The 17984-nt window shown below is 35.4% G+C and overlaps 1 protein-coding gene across 2 annotated transcripts in view; it reads right to left on the bottom strand.

Annotated features, from left to right (window-relative positions):
* Nucleotides 1-8674: 8674 nt before the first annotated feature.
* The window catches only part of GLRA2 (glycine receptor alpha 2), a gene marked incomplete at both ends in the record, with an annotated part of 188371 nt that continues 179061 nt past the window's right edge, over nt 8675-17984 (bottom strand). For both annotated transcript variants that reach the window (XM_081277648.1, XM_081277647.1), the window contains one exon: nt 8675-8953. In XM_081277648.1, coding sequence (XP_081133774.1) covers nt 8675-8953 — 279 coding nt within the window. The remainder of the gene's footprint in view (nt 8954-17984) is intronic.

Here is a 17984-nt window from a genome sequence, read left to right as displayed (position 1 = left end):
CTCTCTCCTCTCTCACTCTCTCTTTAAAATAAATAAATAAATAAATATGTAACAACAAATCCCACCACTATATACAACTATAATGTACCAATAAAAAATGTGGAAAAAAAACACAATAAGGGGGGAGTTAGGGAAGACTAGAGGTACTTTGGATTAGACAGGAGGAATGAAGGGAGGGGAGGGAGTATGAGAGTAGGAAGGATAGTAGAATTAATCAGACATTATTACCCTATGTGCGTATATGATTACATGACCTGTGTAACTCTACATCATGTACAGCCAGAAAAATGAGAAGTTATATTCCATTTATGTATGATGTGTCAAAATGCATTCTACTGTCATGTATAAATATAAGAAAAAATAAAAAATAATTTGGAAAAAATACCTTAACACAGTAAGGGCTCAATAAATGTTATAAATTATCGAAAAAGTGGATAAATAGAAAATGGCACAAAGCCTTAAGTGAAAAAAAAAAGTGTTCTGCTTGAATGCAGAGATTCTCATCATTAAAGAGGTAGTCATTAGAACACTGTTGGCTGGTGCCTGTTCTGTTTTCTAAATTCATAACTTTAAACATTAGAAGCTAAGAACCAGGAAGATAGGATCTCTCTTCATTAATAAGGAGTTACTGGGTTTGGGAAAAAACAAAACAAAAAAACCTGCTACCATAGAAGTTTGTTTGGATTATCTTCAGACATGGTGTTTTCACTTTCATCCACCCTTTTTGATACTTAGATGATGATTTAAAATTATGGTAGTTACAGTAAACCACACAGATATAGAGTGCATTTAAAGGCAGTAGGTACTAAATGATATCATTAGTGAAGTAAAACATTGTTAATTAAAGGTGAGTGGTGGGCTGGGGTTGTAGCTTAGTGGTAGAGCATTTGCCTAGCATGTGTGAGGCACTGGGTTCAATTCTCAGCACCCCATATAAAAAATAAATAAAGGTCTATCAACAACTAAAATAAAAAAAGAAAAAGCAAGGTGAGTGGTGAAGGGAAATAAGAACTGATATTTTTTCAGTACCTATTAAGTGGGAGGTACTAATCAGTTTAATCTTCACCTACAATTACATCAGGTAGGTATTGTGCTCTATTCTATCTTCAGTCCTGAGGCTTTGCCCAAGGACACTTTACAAATATGATACAGAAGGAGAATTGGAACTCAGATATGACTCTATAAACTATGTCTTTGTGACCATTCCAGGAGAATGGGTAAATAGTTTATGCAAGTGGAATAAATTAAGGGAGATAAAATCCCTATATACTTTTCTGTATCTATGTATATGGGGAAAATAGCTCATGGGAGTAGTTAGGAACCAGAATAGAATTCAGGGGAATTTGATACAAATTTTGTCCTAAGGTACATTAACATGCTATGTGATAGAGGGAATGTGGCTTTAACTTTCTGGGTCTTGGTCACCTTAAACTGTATACTAGCTGGCACAGTGATGCATACCTGTAATCCCAGTGACTCAGGAGACTGAGGCAGGTGGATTGCAAATTCAAGGCCAGCCCTTAGTAGCTTGGTGAGACCATCTCAAAATAATAGATAAAAAGAACTAGAGGTGTATCTCAATGATAGAGTGCCCTGGGTTCAATCCCCAGTACCCAAACTGTACATAAATAGATAATACTTAAATATTACATTTGAATTGCATTTGTCTATTAGAAAAATTATTGAAGTCTCAGAATTAGGCAAAATAAGATTACAGGTGTTCTTTAAGTATAGTGCTAGGCTTCACATTCATCATCTCAGCTATTTTACTGCTCTGCAGAGGCAGAAGTGAACTTGAAGAATTTTGTCCAGTAGAAATGCAAATATTTTCTGCCCAAAAAAGATACTGTCCATGGCCTTATAGGATATCAGTCAGTTTTGAATTTAATCTGGGAAACTTACCCAAATTTTGCTTATACATACCTAACTTCCCAAATGCTCTTTGGACTGATTTTAATGTTTTACTATTTTTATCAATTAATAGCCTAAGTGCAATTTTTGACATGTACTAATTTTCAGTGTGTCTTAGAGTCATGATTTTATCCTTTTTTAAAACTATCCTTAATGGCCGGATAGAACATTCCAAGTCTATACCTTTTTCTGGAATTCCTTACTCTGCTTCCTCTGAATGACACAATAGTGATTTCATTAAAGTTGAGACTGCTACCTGTTATCTTAGGTTCCTGGTGCCAGGGTGTCAGCAGGTAAAGAAGGGGTGAATTACTGTACTAACCTGTAGAAATGCAAATACTTGTTAGGGTGAATGAGCCTGATTATTAAGGGGAAATTGAGTTACTACTAGATAGAGGGGTTAAGGAGGAATGTCTAGAATGCAGGAGGTCCCCTGGGATACCTATAGATTTTAGGACCTCCCACATCTTAGAATGCCCATGCCTTCTGATAAAAGTCCATGGGAACCTACAGCAACTCAATTCAGGCACAACTGCTAATGTCCCAGACCCTTGAAGACCTGTAAAATTAGGGTTTCTCAGAATACACTTTAGAAAATGTTAACCTAGTACAATTTCTTCATTGTTATAGACTTAAAACATACTAAGTTTTGACAGCAATTTTTATCTAATCAGGTAATGTTAGATTCCTTAGTTCTATCTCTAAGCCTACCACGGGAACACTGAATTAACTTCCTAATAAATGTTAACTATTTAACTATTAATTGAATAAATACTATGTTGATTAAGCACCTACTAAGTGCCAGGCACAGATCTAGACCTTGAGAATACAATAAACCAATTTCCATTTTCTCACCTGGAGCTATCTTTGAAGTTTTATTGGAACACAGCCCCACCCATTTGTTTATATATTTTCTTTCTTTTTTTTTTTTTTAGAGAGAGAGAGAGAGAGAGAGAATTTTTAAAATATTTATTTAGTTTTTCAGCGGACACAACATCTTTTTTTTTTTAACTTTTAGCTTTTTGATTTACTTTTACATCTTTATTTGTATGTGGTGCTAAGGATCGAACCCAGCACGCGCATGCCAGGCAAGCGCACTACCGCTTGAGCCACATCTCCATCCCTGTTTATATATTTTCTAAGCCTGCTTTTGTGCTTAATAGCATAGTTAAATGGTTGTAGCAGATGATGTATGGCCTGCAAAACTTAAACCATTTATTATCTAATCCTTTATAGAAAAAGGTTGCCAACCTCTTGTCCAGGGAAAGAGGGTACCACACCAAGTGAAAAGGCACTGTGGTAGAAGTGTGCTTGGCATATTTAAGCATTGGTAAGGTAGCAACTATACCTAAGGGAGAGGGACAGGAGGGCTTGTTAGGAAGGCAGGTCAGATCATGTGGCCAGTGAGGACTCTGGCTTGTTCTCTAAGTAAGATGGAGAGCTAGTGGAGGTTAAAGCAGAGTGACATGATCTGATTTTTGTCTTAAAAGGAAATTCCTGTCTGTTGTCACCCAATTATTTCTTCTCTCTTTCTCATTATCCTGTCCCTAAATCTTTCTCCCCTCCAAGAAGCAGGGGTAGCTGGCTGCCTTGGCACATACCTATAATTCGGTAGCTTGGGAGGCTTAGACAGGAGAATTGTAAGTTCAAAGCCAGCCTCAGCAAGGCTCGGGTTGTAGCTCAATGGTAGAGCGCTTGCCTAGCATGTGTAAGGCACTGGGTTCGCTCCTCAGCACCACATAAAAATAAATAAATAAAATAAAGATATTTTTAAAAAGCCAGCCTCAGTAATTTAGCAAGGCCCTAAGCAACTCAGCAAGATCCTGTCTCTAAATAAAATATAAAAAAGAGCTGGAGGTGTAATTCAGTGGTTAAGTGCCCTGGGATTCAATCCCTGGTTAAAAAAAAAAAAAAAGCAGGAGTAGCTTAAGAAATGATTATCCATTGAATTGAATATGATAAACTTCTGATTATTCCTGATCCTCACTGATGAAGGGTCTTCTTGCTCTTGTTTCCATCATTTTGGGGGACCTGAAACCTCTAATGAGATTTCAGTCTGCATGAAGACTAACCAAGTTGCCCATTCTATAAGCAGCCCTGGGCCCTAACATAAGAAAGCCAGTGCAGTGCACATTTCACAAAAAATACCCCAGAGCTTTGCTTTCCTCTTTGAAGTTACATTCACTTATTTATGAATCATTTGTGCCAAAGTGATAATGTACTTTCTAAATTCTGGCTCATAGTCTAAAAACATCAAATACACACTGCCCTCAGCTCGGGGGAAATGTATTACTTGTTATTTATAAAATGCATTTGTACCAGAGTAGGAAGAATGCATCTTTTCTCATGTGGGATCATGTGTGACAAAGTGAAGGTAATTTTCCCTCTTTCAAAATAGAAATAAACACCTTTTAAATTGAATTATGTTGGACTATTTTTCAAGCCAAGTATCTTTGGGGTTATTCAATCACATGACATGTTGAGTTTCTTTGAAGATGTTTTTAATGCTATATGCACAAATTTGAGCCATTTCTCTTAGAAATTTTCAATGTAAATAATCCTCCTTTCCAATATATATTATTATGAGAAGGCAAGTAGTGGTACCATTGCTTTTTTACTTTCCAGGCTTTTCTTTTCTTAGATATTGATAGTTCATAGTCTGAGGAGTTAAGAAACAAACTATACTGGGGGCTTAACCTTTAATCTAATAGGATTTTGTTCATGGCATTTAATTCATACTGCTTTGGTTTATCTATTGGTCAAAGGGTGGATATTGACTCTGATCTGGCCACTTTGGATGACTGTTAGAATCAAATGCTATTGTAGATGTTAAAATATATTGATATTTTCAAAGCACTATATGGGCATGAGGTTTTGGTATTCTCTTTAGTTCTTCTTTTTTTGACTTATGAAGAATATGTATTGCTCAAACCGTTCAAATTTTATTTAAAAAGACATCCAAGTTGGCAAAAGTAAGAAAAAGTTTAAAGTAGAAGTCGAAAGATTTTAAAAGAATATCTGGCAGACATATGATTCAGACTCATCCCACAAATTGGCTTCAGGCTTAAACTAGAAATGTGTAATACCTAAAAAAAATTCTGAATAGATTTTCCCCCAAAGCTGTGATTCATATAGTATGGAATTTTGTACTGTGTTTTGGTTAGAACCTTCTTATTTGATATTAATGGAGTAAGTGAAATGTAAAATGATATTCATTTAATCTTTATTGGTAATTTTGCTTTCAGAATTTGGCAGTTCTGTTTAGTAGCATAGATGAGGAGCTTAATGCTAACACTGTTTGCATGGATTTTAAAACATTTACAGTTAGTCTAGTTTGTAGAATCTATTTAGGAACAAGTTATTTGAGAATGCCATAAAGAGATTCAATCCTAAGTCATTCTGATTTATTCTTTCTTGTGTGTGTGTGGTACTGGGGATGGAACCCAGGCGTGCTCTACCACTGAGCAACATCCCCAGCCCTTTTATGTTTTATTTTGAGATAGGATTTTGTCCACACTGAAATCAAACATGGAATTCTCTTGTCTCAGCCTCCTGAGTCACTGGGATTACATGTGTGAATCACCATGCAGGACATTCTGATGTTTTTGTTTTTGTTTTGTTTTGTTTTTTCAATACCAAAAATTGAATTCAGGGGTGCTCAACCACTGAGCCACATCCCCAACCCTTTTTATATTTTATTTAAAGATAGGGTCTTGTTAAGTTACTTAGGGCCTCACTAAGTTTCTGAGGCTGGCTTTGAACTTGTGATCCCCCTGTCTCAGCCTCCTGAGCTGCTCCTGTCACTACACCTGGCTCATTATGATGTATTCTCAAAACCAAATGGTAGGAACTGAAAAAAGGTTTAAAAGACTAATCCTCCAGTAATCCTGATATGAAAAATTGTGGCAATGGAGAGTTACCTCATATGATTTCTGCATTGGGGAAAATTTACGTAACTTTGTCAATAGGCACAGCATAGCCTCTTTCACTATTGTTTTCCTAGTAACACTACTAATATTCATTGGGCATTTATTTTTTGTCAGGCCTTGAGGAGAGCCTATGAAAATATAAACACTTTCTTTCAGAAACTTCCAGTCTAATGAAAATAGGTAGTAAGTTCTCTTCCTCAAGCCGTGATTTCACTCTTGAACTATTTTCCTCCAATTACTATTATGAAAAAAGTCCTAAATAAAATCTTCTGTAACGTTATGGGACATTAACTCTTTCACAAGAGTATTCAGTATTCAAAGTATCCTCCCTGTGATTTTATCTTATTTATATAATCCAAATTGGTGTATTTACAAGTTCTTTTCACTGAATGTGGATTAAAACCATACAAAAACCAAGAAATCCTCTTGCTATCCAGGATGCCTTCACCTACTTGAGTGGCTGGCAGTTATGCCTTTTGACTTTCTAATGGAGGGAGCTGCATTGACTCTCCACAAATTATATGGTGCACACATTGGTTAGCTTAAGATTTTCTCTGCCAAATGCCTCTCTACTCTTCTCATGTAGTATCAGGGTTCTCCCTAGGATTCTTCTGGAGTCAGGCCCATTTGGGGTGGCATTTTAGCCTCAATTTTACTGTTTTGCAGCGGGAAGAAAAGAATTGAGAACAAAGACTTTACCTTTTTTGCTTGTTGAGGAGTATGAAAGAAATTAGTGTTTTAGGAGTGATGCAAAAAGCATGGCATAAAAATTGCCAAGACTATACATTCTGAAGCTTCCATTCAGAGGATAGTCAATATTATTCATAATAATAATTTTATTATTAAGCCATTAGTCATTGAGAATTTATTATGTTTCTTAGGCATGGCACAGATTTTACCTGCATTTTCCCAGTCTGCTTAAAACTCTATGAAACAAACACTATTTAGAGAAGGCAGGTGCCATACGTAAGATCACATGGTTGATAGGTGGTTGAGCTTGTCTTTGAACCTAAAATTCATATTTCTAGCTATTCTGAAATATTCTCTATGGAAATTTTTTTTATTATTTGAATAGGTTTAGAAGGCCATAAACATTGATTTATGAATCTTCCTGAGAATGTTATGTTGGATATCTTTGGTTAAGGAAACTCTATAAGGGATAAGAAGACTTACCTGTTCTTTACTTAGGTTCTCAGAATTTTGCTTTCATTTTGGAACTCGATTCTGTACAAAATCAGGATGGGTAACTACAACAGTTGATCTCAAGCTTATTCTCACCTTCAAATTCTATTATTTCTCAGTGCCCTTGGAACATTACCTTTTCTCATATAAAATATCCAGTTTTAGATTCTGCTCACAATGCACTTCCATTTCCCTATTTCTACAATGAAAATAACATTTTTTTTCTCTTTTCACAGGAATATTATAAGTATCAATAATATAATAGCTGTATAAGTGCTTTAAGTTTATGAGAAGACCAGATACAAAAATCCAAGTTATTATTGTCATCTAAATGATTTACATTTTAAAACAAAAATGGAAACACTCTAGAGAAGTTTGTGGCACACTTAGCTTTATTGAAATTGAACAAATGCATTTTTAAATAACCCCTTTTACAGCACATGTAAAATTTAATTATTTCCTTATGTTTTTACAGGTTGTCTTTTATCTGAGTAAGCAAAAATACGTCTTTATTTCTTACTTAAAACATGTAGCCAGGATTCAAACCACGTAGCTCTGGTACCAAAAAGGCAACGGGTTATGAAAATCACAGTACAATTTTAAAATTCTTTAAGTTTAATCAAGGATATTTAAAACGATATTCACTTGGATAGACAGTAGAAATCATGGATCAGTCAACATTAGGACTAATAGTTTTATCTACAATGAAAGCAGAAATGGGAAGTTCAAGCTAATCTGAGCTACACCATTCAGGACATACCATCTCCATAAATACTGTGACCGAGTGGCTGCAATGGCTAAGTCACACTTGGGCACTTAAAGTTGCACATAAATATAGCAAAAGCAAAAGATATATATGTATATATATTTATATAGTACTAACTTGGATCTAAAATAAAATGGGCATTTATTTTTGAAAGGGTACACTATCAAATCAATGACACGATACACAATTTAAACTCCAAAATTACATCTAGGAGAGAAAAATAATATTAAAGTGCACACCTACACAGACAGTAAAGTAGAAATCTTTTTTTTTTTTTTGTCATTGGTGTTTGTTTAGTTGTTGTTGTTTGGATAAGTAGAAATGACTTATAACCCACAAAAGGATTCTTGGGTGGAACACTAATTACAGACATTGTAAATAAAGAACATAGCTCAGGAAGCTTGTTTTAAAAACGAGGCAGCATTTTCCTGAAAAAGTTTGGTCCTCAATTCACTATAGACTAGTCTCTATGGTCAGATAGTAAGCATTTTCAGTGTGTGTGTTTGTATGTGTTTTAAGCAAACTTTTCAGTACCAGAATTAGTCAAAACTAAACCAAACAAAACCAAAAAGTAATCAGCCCTTGAGAACTTGACCCTGCATATCATGTCTGATTGATGCATCATCTGAAAGAACAATGCTTAAGACTATGGATAGGAATTATGCTTACGTGATTCTGCAACACCTTAGTTTTGTGCAAACAGCTTTCTTCATTGCCCACATAACTTATCTTTTTTTCCATGTAGGTGCCAGGAAACCCACCCCCATGATCATCCCTCCCCCCTCCCTTAATATTCTCCTCTGTCAAAGTGATATAAAGACAATTTCACTGTGTATTTACAAGCACAATACTTAGGCAAGAAGGTCCCAGGGTCTGTAGGGCACATCTATTTCTTGTGGACATCTTCATGCCGAATGATCTTGTACGTGATCCAGTAAAAGATATTGAAAATTAGGAAGGCCAGTGGGAAGGCAGCTCGAGATATTGTGTCAATCCTTTTTGCCCGGTCCACGAACTTCTTCTTGATGGCATCTGCATCTTTGGGGGATTGTGGAAGCGGGTTGGCAGGTGTGGCCTTGACAGCTGTTCCATCTTTCACTTGGAGGCAATGACCCATCCCGTAACCACTGAAATTAAAACGACTTTCACGAGTAACATCTTCTTCCTGGTAGAATAAAGACAGAGGAAGTACAGATTGGCTATCAATCAAATTTGTTTGAAGAGGCTTAAAATCCTTTAGAAGTAAAAGGATAAATCACAGTTAACTGGTGGTGTAGGAGGCTTTTGGAATGGGGAATTCCCTTTAAAGTTCGACTCCATTATTCATGGAACAAATACAGTTCATTAACTTTCCAGGCTAAGAAATTAAGGGTAAGAATAATGACTTTCTGGTCATTTTAATTAATTAACAAACAGAAACACCTACACTATATTCAGTACTGACTTTCCCAAAATCTAGTTTGTGAATACATAGATTTAAATAGACTGTTTTAAAGCTAGTTCTCCAAATTCTAATATTACATTGTAAATCTATGAAGAGGACCATTCATCCATTCATTCATTAAAAAAGAAAAAAAACAACATTTTCTCAGCCCTTGGTAAGTGCCTGATCCCTAGTTAGGAAATTTTAGCATCATTACCCATCCACAAACCACTTCTCCAGTAACATTAGCTTTATATTGTTAAATCTGATATGAACCCCTTAAAATGTACACTGGTTTCCTCTCTGGCTCTCTAGATTAAATATTCATTTTTTGGTGTGAATATTTATACCATGGCTAATTTTTTTCCAGTGTTGACTTTTTAAAAAAAATTTGTACTAAGGATTGAACTCAGGGGCACTCAACCACTGAGCCACATCCCCAGCCCTTTGTATTTTATTTAGAGACAGGGTCTCACTGAGTTGCTTAGCACCTTGCTTTTGCTGATGCTGCCTTTGAACTCTCGATCCTCCTGCCTCAGGCTCCTGTGCTGCTGGGATTACAGGTGTGTGCCACTGCACCCAGCTCCAGTGTTGACTTCTTAAGAATTTATATATGGCAGTGGAATGCATTACAATTCTAATTACACATATAGAGCACATTTTTCATATCTCTGGTTGTATACAAAGTATATTCACATCCAGTGTTGACTTTTAACATTGGCCAGTGAATCATCTCTACCATATTTAAAAGTGTCATTGGGGTGCTGGGGATGTGTCTCGGTGTTGAGCTTGCCTTGGTGTGCCTGAGGCCCTGAATTCAATCCCTAGTGTCACAATAAATAAATGAATGTGCCATTTTAGCTGATATCAGTGATATTTTATGTTATTTCTACATGAATAAGATAAAAGACTGAAAAATGTTTTTATTCCTAGGTGTAATGGGCAAATAGCCTTAGAGACATGTATATGGGATCTGCAAATGTAGTGGGGTCAAAGGGGAAGTTGAATGGTGGGTTGAAAAGGTGGGATTGAAATATCTGCTTAGTACAAACTTACCTTTTAATAGCCATTGATTGAATCTTCTTTTGTAACTAGATCACTGCCTTCCACAATATTATGCAACCCCTTGCTGAATGCTTTACCTTGGCAGATAATAATCATTGTCATGTTTTCCACAATGCATGTCAGTAATGCCTTCAGGCATAAAAGGTATCCTAAATGCAGAACTTTTAACATAATATTAATGAAAGCTCAACTGTAACCCAAATGGGGTGGAAGGACAAACTGTATCATATATATTGAAATGAATTTTATAAGGTCAACAGAAGATCCTAGTAGAGGTAAGGAAGGTGAGAAGAAGTATTTCAGTTTATTCTGTGAAGAATGAGGAGTGAGAGAAGACATGGTTTAAAGAGTAATGCAAGAATTTTATGATGATTTGATTAGATTACAATATATGTACTCAGATGGATGACTGCAAAGTCCAGAAAGGAGGACAGATTGGCTTCCATGTGGATCACTTAACTAGATTAGTAGCCAGGTGCGGCTTCTCTCTCCATGTGAGTTACATGCAGCCTGAAAATGAAGAAGAGAGTTCAGAAGAGTTCGAGGCCCTTGGTTTATTGACATTATCTGCTGTGATCTAGTACTTCTGGTGAGGCCAGCTGTAAACATGGCTTAATATTGCATTGCAACCTGACAATGATTTAGAATTCGAGTTGCTAAATACTCCATGTCACCATTTGCCATGTAGATATGGTCTCTATAAAAATTTGGGTAGAAAACACAAGAATTATTTATTTGATAGAAGTTCTTATTAATGAATGGATCTAGTGCTACCAATAAAAGATATTAATTATAACATTTAATCAGCCTGTTTCTAATAAAAAAAACCCCTCAGGCCATAGCTCTTGTAAAAATTAACTGTGAAATAAAGCCATTTTTGGCAATACTTTTATTTGTCTTATACAAGGTACTCTCTGTTCAAGGTATTATCTCTCATTTCTAAATAAAATATAATAAAGGATGTGTCATTCAGCAATTTATTATTGAGTGTTGACTCTATGGCAAGCATTGTGCTAAGTTCTGGGAGACAGTTGATGAAGTTGTACAAGGGCTCTACCTGCATGAGCTTTCAGAATCCAGTGGAAGAGGCTAACCTAAATGCATTATCATATAAGGAAGCTAGCAAAGAACACTCAGCCTGACATCTGAGTATTTCCCTGTGCACAGCCATATAAACTCAACAATGAAGACTCAAATAGGACTCAGATTCAAATATTAAATCTATTTTCTTTTCTTTTAAAATGTGAATGATACATTTTATGGAAGAAAAAGTTTCAAATAAGTGAAGTTTTATAAAATGTGGAATAAATAGATATGTTAATCATTATAATGTCATCATGATCAACCAAAAATTTATTCAGTACTTAGCAAGAAAGGAAGCAAACAGGTCATTAGGAGGAGGGGCATTGCTTGTGATATGGGTTATACACAGTCTTGAACATTTTAACAACTATAAATTGGTAATTAGATCTTAACCAGTGTGTGAGTGAAGTAGAAATGGTGTCAGTTTGTTTAGCAAAGAGACATCTACACTGGGAATTTGAATATTTGGGTAGTAGCCCTGAATCTAAGGCCAATAAACAATGTTGACTTTATGCAAATTACTTAATTTTTTTTCAAGACCTTCAGGGACCTCATGCCAAAAATGTCCAGCATGCCCTAGAGCAGTGGGTATTGGTTCTGGTTGCTGGAGAACTTTAAAACAATAATACACACACACACACACACACACACACACACACACACACACTTCTCCAATCCTCTTTCAGATCAAAGTAATCAGAATCCATGAGGATTACAATTTAGGATCTAAATTTTTAAAAAGCTAGTGACTCTAGTGTAAAAGGTTGGAGACCAGTGGCCTCGAGGAGTTCTAATGCCCATCTCTAAAATGCATAACCCATTCTATATTATTAAATCTAAACTTACTTTTCAAATGGAAACAACTCCTCAACAAACATTTCCCCTTATTTGCCTAAGTTTATGGTGCTTTTTTCTCTTTCCATATTAGTAGAATCTTGCAAATTACTCTTTTCATATCTAAAAACATTTTAGAAACTCATTATTAAACATATAGTTCACTGTTTGAATGAGATAAGATTCTTTTAGATTCTTGAGCCCCTAAAGAAATACAAAGGGTAGTACCTTATTATCAGCACATGAAACAAAAGGAAACCTAAATATATACATCACATGTTTATTTTCAGACTGATTCATTCATTTAATTTCTATAGCCTTTCCCCCACATACTGTGAATGGACAGCTGAAGAGATTAACTCATTTAATTAACTACTAGAGCTAGAATAGAAGGATGCTAGGTTAGAATATCATTATTTTGTACAATAAACTGTAGGTGCTTAATAAATGTTTGCTGAATAGTGAGCAAAATGGAATTTGAGGTATTCCCTATGCTTGAAAATGCTGTCTTCATTCATCCAACAGTATTTCAAATTATGCTTCTGAGCATAGTTATAGTTAATTAAATCAATTCTTTAAAATTCTCCACCACAAAAATAAATCTGTTGCAGGTACAAATATCCATTTAATTTCTAATATGTAGGAGATTTGAATGCTAGTTAAGAGTCTTCTTATTTACCATTATGAATCATTCAATGCCTATTAAATATATAAGCTTAAATTATCTACATAAAAGGGTATGGTGTTGATTCAGAAAACATAACTGCAACCAATTTGAATATTGTGTATTACATTGAGTGACTAAATGCCTTTCTAGAAGGTTTAGAGTAAAATGTTATGATAGTATGGTAAGATTCCTATGAGGACAAAATGAAGATGGGCTTTGGGTCATGGATAATGGAAGCTAAAATAAAGAGCAATCTATAGGGACAGCTTAGTTGAGCATATTCACAGGGAGAGTCCGATCTTCCCAGTAAGGAAAGAATTTTAGGTGTATGTTTCCAGTTTTTCTAATGAGCTAGGAACCCAATTAGTTAATTATTTCTGCTTATCCACCATCTTCATTTACTAATCAATAAACACTTCTAGATGACCCTGTTTTGTTATTCACTGATTTGTTAAATTCTTACAGAAAATGAATCTTCTGGTCAAAGTTTTAATGTATATAATTTCTATACCCTACTTTGATAATATCTCAAATCCTCTGTTTTGTAAGAAACACTGCTATGGCACTGTGTAATTCATTTGAGATTATCTACTTTAATTCGTTTTGTGCATCAGTTTTACTTATTTTAAAATGTACTCATTTTTGTGTTTGGATAACTCCTGTCTAAATGTGAAATTACACCATAATTTCATTATAGTGAATTGTTTGTTAAAAAAAATGATTTTAATATAATTAGGGACATGGTACTTATGAAATAAAAGATTTTAGTTGAACCAATATCTTGGGTTTTTCTTTTATGCCCTAGCAAGGAGAAAATAAATGATTCCTTAAATCAAGGCAGGAGCAAGTTCTTTCTATTGCATCTCTCATCCATATTCTTTGATTGGATTGAGTCTCTTTTCTGTTAGGAACAGGAAATCACTCAGTTGGAATTGGAGATTGTAGTGATCCTCAGTCAATGCAAGGTCATAATGGAATCTCTAGTCATCCTTTGAAATAGCACAAGTCCCAAGTATTTTATTTTTTTTGAGGGTATTGTGAATGGAGTGTTTTTCCTCATTTCCGTTTCAGAAGTTTTGTCGCTGATATACAGAAATGCCTTTGATTTATGTGTGTTGATTTTATATCCTGCCACTTTGCTGAATTCATTTATTAGTTCTAGTAGTTTTTTTGTAGACCCTTTTGGGTCTTCTAGGTATAGAATCATGTCATCCGCAAATAGTGATAATTTAAGTTCTTCTTTTCCTGTTTTTATGCCTTTAATTTCTTTCGTCTGTCTAATTGCTCTAGCCAGTGTTTCGAGAACTATACTGAATAGAAGTGGTGATAGGGGGCATCCCTGTCTTGTTCCAGATTTTAGAGGGAATGCCTTCAATTTTTCTCCATTCAGAATGATGCTAGCCTGAGGCTTAGCATAGATAGCTTTTACAATGTCGAGGTAAGTTCCTGTTATCCCTAGTTTTTCTAATGTTTTGAACATAAAGGGATGCTGTACTTTGTCAAATGCTTTTTCTGCGTCTATCGAGATGATCATATGGTTCTTATCTTTAAGTCTATTGATGTGGTGAATAACATTTATTGATTTCCGTATATTGAACCATCCTTGCATCCCAGGGATGAATCCTACTTGATCATGGTGCACAATTTTTTTGATGTGCCTTTGTATCCGATTCGCCAGAATTTTATTGAGGATTTTTGCATCTAGGTTCATTAGAGATATTGGTCTGTAGTTTTCTTTCTTTGAGGTGTCTTTGTCTGGTTTCGGAATCAGGGTGATGTTGGCCTCATAGAATGAATTTGGCAGAGCTCCCTCTTTTTCTATTTCCTGAAATAACTTGAAAAGTATTGGTATTAATTCTTCTTTAAAGGTTTTGTAGAACTCCGCTGTATACCCATCCGGTCCTGGGCTTTTCTTGGTTGGAAGTCTTTTGATTGCTTCTTCTATTTCATCTATTGATATTGGTCTGTTTAAGTTGTGAGTTTCCTCCTGACTCAGTCTGGGCAAATCATATGACTGAAGGAATTTATCGATGTCTTCACTATCTTCTATTTTATTGGAATATAGGTTTTCAAAATAATTTCTAATTGTTTTCTGTATTTCTGAAGCGTCTGTTGTAATATTGCCTTTTTCATCCCATATGTTAGTAATTTGAGTTCTCTCTCTTCTTCTCTTCGTTAGCATGGCTAAAGGTCTGTCGATCTTATTTATTTTTTCGAAGAACCAACTTTTAGTTTTGTTAATTTTTTCAAAAGTTTCTTTTGTTTCAATTTCATTGATTTCAGCTCTGATTTTAATTATTGCTTGCCTTGCATGTGTAAGGCATTGGGCGAACCCAGCACCACATAAAAGCAAACAAATAAAATAAAGGCATGCTGTCCATCTACAACTACAAAAGAAATCTCAAAAAGGGGGGGGCTGGGGATATAGCTCAGTGGGTAGAGTGCTTGCTTCATATGCACAAGGCCCTGGGTTCAAACCCAAGTACCACACACACACACACACAAAAAAAAAAAAAACTTGACCAATTCTATTACCTAGATGTGGGTAAGAGGAATGACCTTGGCAAAATTTTTCTCAATTCTTGGCACCTCAATTTCTTTCTCCATAACATAGGACCTTGTGAATATATGTAAGTAATAAATAGATATCATTTATTGATTATGACTGTGTACTGTGCACTTAAATCCAGTCATTCCTTTTACTAAACCAATGGTGCAGCTCACATTTCCTAGGAAAATTGAGGCCAAAAGAAGTCATGTTCAAAGTTATGTAGCTAATAAATGATAAAGCTGAGATTCAAATTCATGTCTGTCTGATTCTAAAATTGTTTGATTCCAAAGACCCTACAAATCTTTGATTTGTATGAATTGTTGCCCCTATCAAGCCCCTAATGGCTTCTATTCAAGATTATGGATGAAGATTCTCACTGAGCTTTGCAGAATGAAGTTGAAATAAAGAAAAGCAAATATAGTCTCTTGTTACTTAATGACATGTGGTAAAATGAACTAAAACTATCAAAGTGTCATTTGGGCATATTATGGAAGGCAGTGTTTCCACAATAAAATCATATCAACAGATCATCTATTTTTCAATGGAGGATATTTGAATCATTGATTTTTGAAAAAAGCAGTTTCTGGGATTCATTTCTTAAGCATGTGCCATTTATTTATTCATATTTTAGAAAATACTTATCAGGCACCTATTATGTATTTCTGATATATGGTAGCAATACAGCAGTGAACAAGAAAAGTCTCTGGTGTTTTGATGATTAAATTCTAGTGGAAAAAAAACAGTAATGAGTAAATGAATATCTCTCTTTCTCTCTCTCTCTCTCTCTCTCTCTCTCTTTCTCTCTCTTTCTCTCTCTCTCTCACACACACACACACACACACACACACACACACAGGCACATACACGTTTGTTAAATGTTGTCCAGGTAAACTTCCAGCTTCAACCTCTAGATGAATGATCATGCCATTCAGTGAGGAGAAAACATTAAAAGAGGATCATATTATGTGGGGTAAGATAATGCTGTGATGGGGGGTACCCTTGATACATTCAGATGGAGATGTGAAGTAGGTGACTGGAAGGGCATCCTGCGTTTTGAGCTACATTTTATTTCAAACCCTGTGATCCGTTTCACCCATGGAAATCTTTTGTAAGTTATTATTTATTTCTCCTTATCCAGAAAGTAAGATAACAATACCAAAAATATCTTTCCATTTTACTGTTCTTGTAAGTGTGCACTTAATATTGCAGGTCTTTGTAGTGGAGGTAAATATGTTTTGCACATGGAAGAGAAATGAATTTTTATGGCAAGTGTTTGGGATGTGGCAGAATATATTTGTAAAAAAAAATGGCCTCTACCACATCTCCCATCCATATTTTTTCTTCATTGTGACTTTGAAGCTCCTCCTACTGAAAGTTAGGAGTCTGTATCTCTTCACCTTGAACATGGGCAGGTTTGTGACTTGTTTGTAACTGAAATAGGCAGTGGAGTAACATTGTATGACTTCAAATGCTAGTTCATAAAAGATGACATAGCTTCTGCCTTATTCATTGGCCACTATGCTGGAAGAAAGCCAAGCCACATGGAAAGGCCATGTGTAGGTATTCTTATACCTTATAGTCTTATAATTTTCCCAATCTAGTTACCAGACATGTAAGTGAACATGACTAACATCAGCTTCTTAATCTTCCCAGCTGAGACCTCATACAAGTACCAGAGACAAGCCATCCCCACTCTGCCCTTTCCAAATTCCTAAGCATAAGAAGGTGTTGGTTGTTTTGTGCCATTAAATGTGAAGTGATTTATTATGCACAGTAACTGTAAGAGGGTTTTTGAGTCATCATTGTACCAAAGTTTACACTTCCAACAGCTAGGTATCCAAACCTAGAATCCTTGGAGTAAATTAAGAAATATTATAAATGTATAAGATTGAATGTGTTCCTGATTGAATCCTGGCTTTTCCAGTTTAAAAGTAGAAGTAAAAATGTATCCAAGAACATGTTGGTGAAAAACACTCTGTAAACTATGCAGGGTAATCTGGCCAATGGTTCTTTCTGAAATGAGCTGCCTATATCTTCTCTTAGCTGTCTGAGATGCAGTTTCACTACCTAAAGCTTCAATATCCACCCTGCTATGGGAATTATATCATTGAACAACTAGCAGCACTGTAATACAATGTGTTGTTAATAGGGGTTTAACAACACATTATTATTATTATATTGTATATTATTATATTATTGTTCCCATTTGAACAATAAACATCTCGACTTCCTAATAAAGAATATGTGATCAAACACTCTGGACTTTGATAACTGATTTCTACTATTGTCTTCAAACAATGGAGGATGAGTTCCTGGGAGTGTATAAAAGTCTGTAGTCCTATTCCCTAGGACATTGCCTGGTTCCTAATAGTTATTCAGTAATCACGTTTGTAATAATTCTCTTGATTCTGGGTAAGGGCTCAGAAAAGTAGTGCTTCCTGGGGAAGGGGAGGGGACAACCATCATCTCTTAGCTGCTATCTTTCTCTTTACCAATCTCAGTCCTTTCTGCATCCTCTAGATCAATCTTCCTCCCAAGGAACTTCCATCTCATCCCTCTCAACTCCAGATTTA

Source organism: Spermophilus citellus (assembly GCF_964194105.1).
Source record: "Spermophilus citellus genome assembly, chromosome: X".
Classification (NCBI taxonomy): domain Eukaryota; kingdom Metazoa; phylum Chordata; class Mammalia; order Rodentia; family Sciuridae; genus Spermophilus; species Spermophilus citellus.
This window is presented reverse-complemented; position numbering and strand designations above follow the sequence as displayed.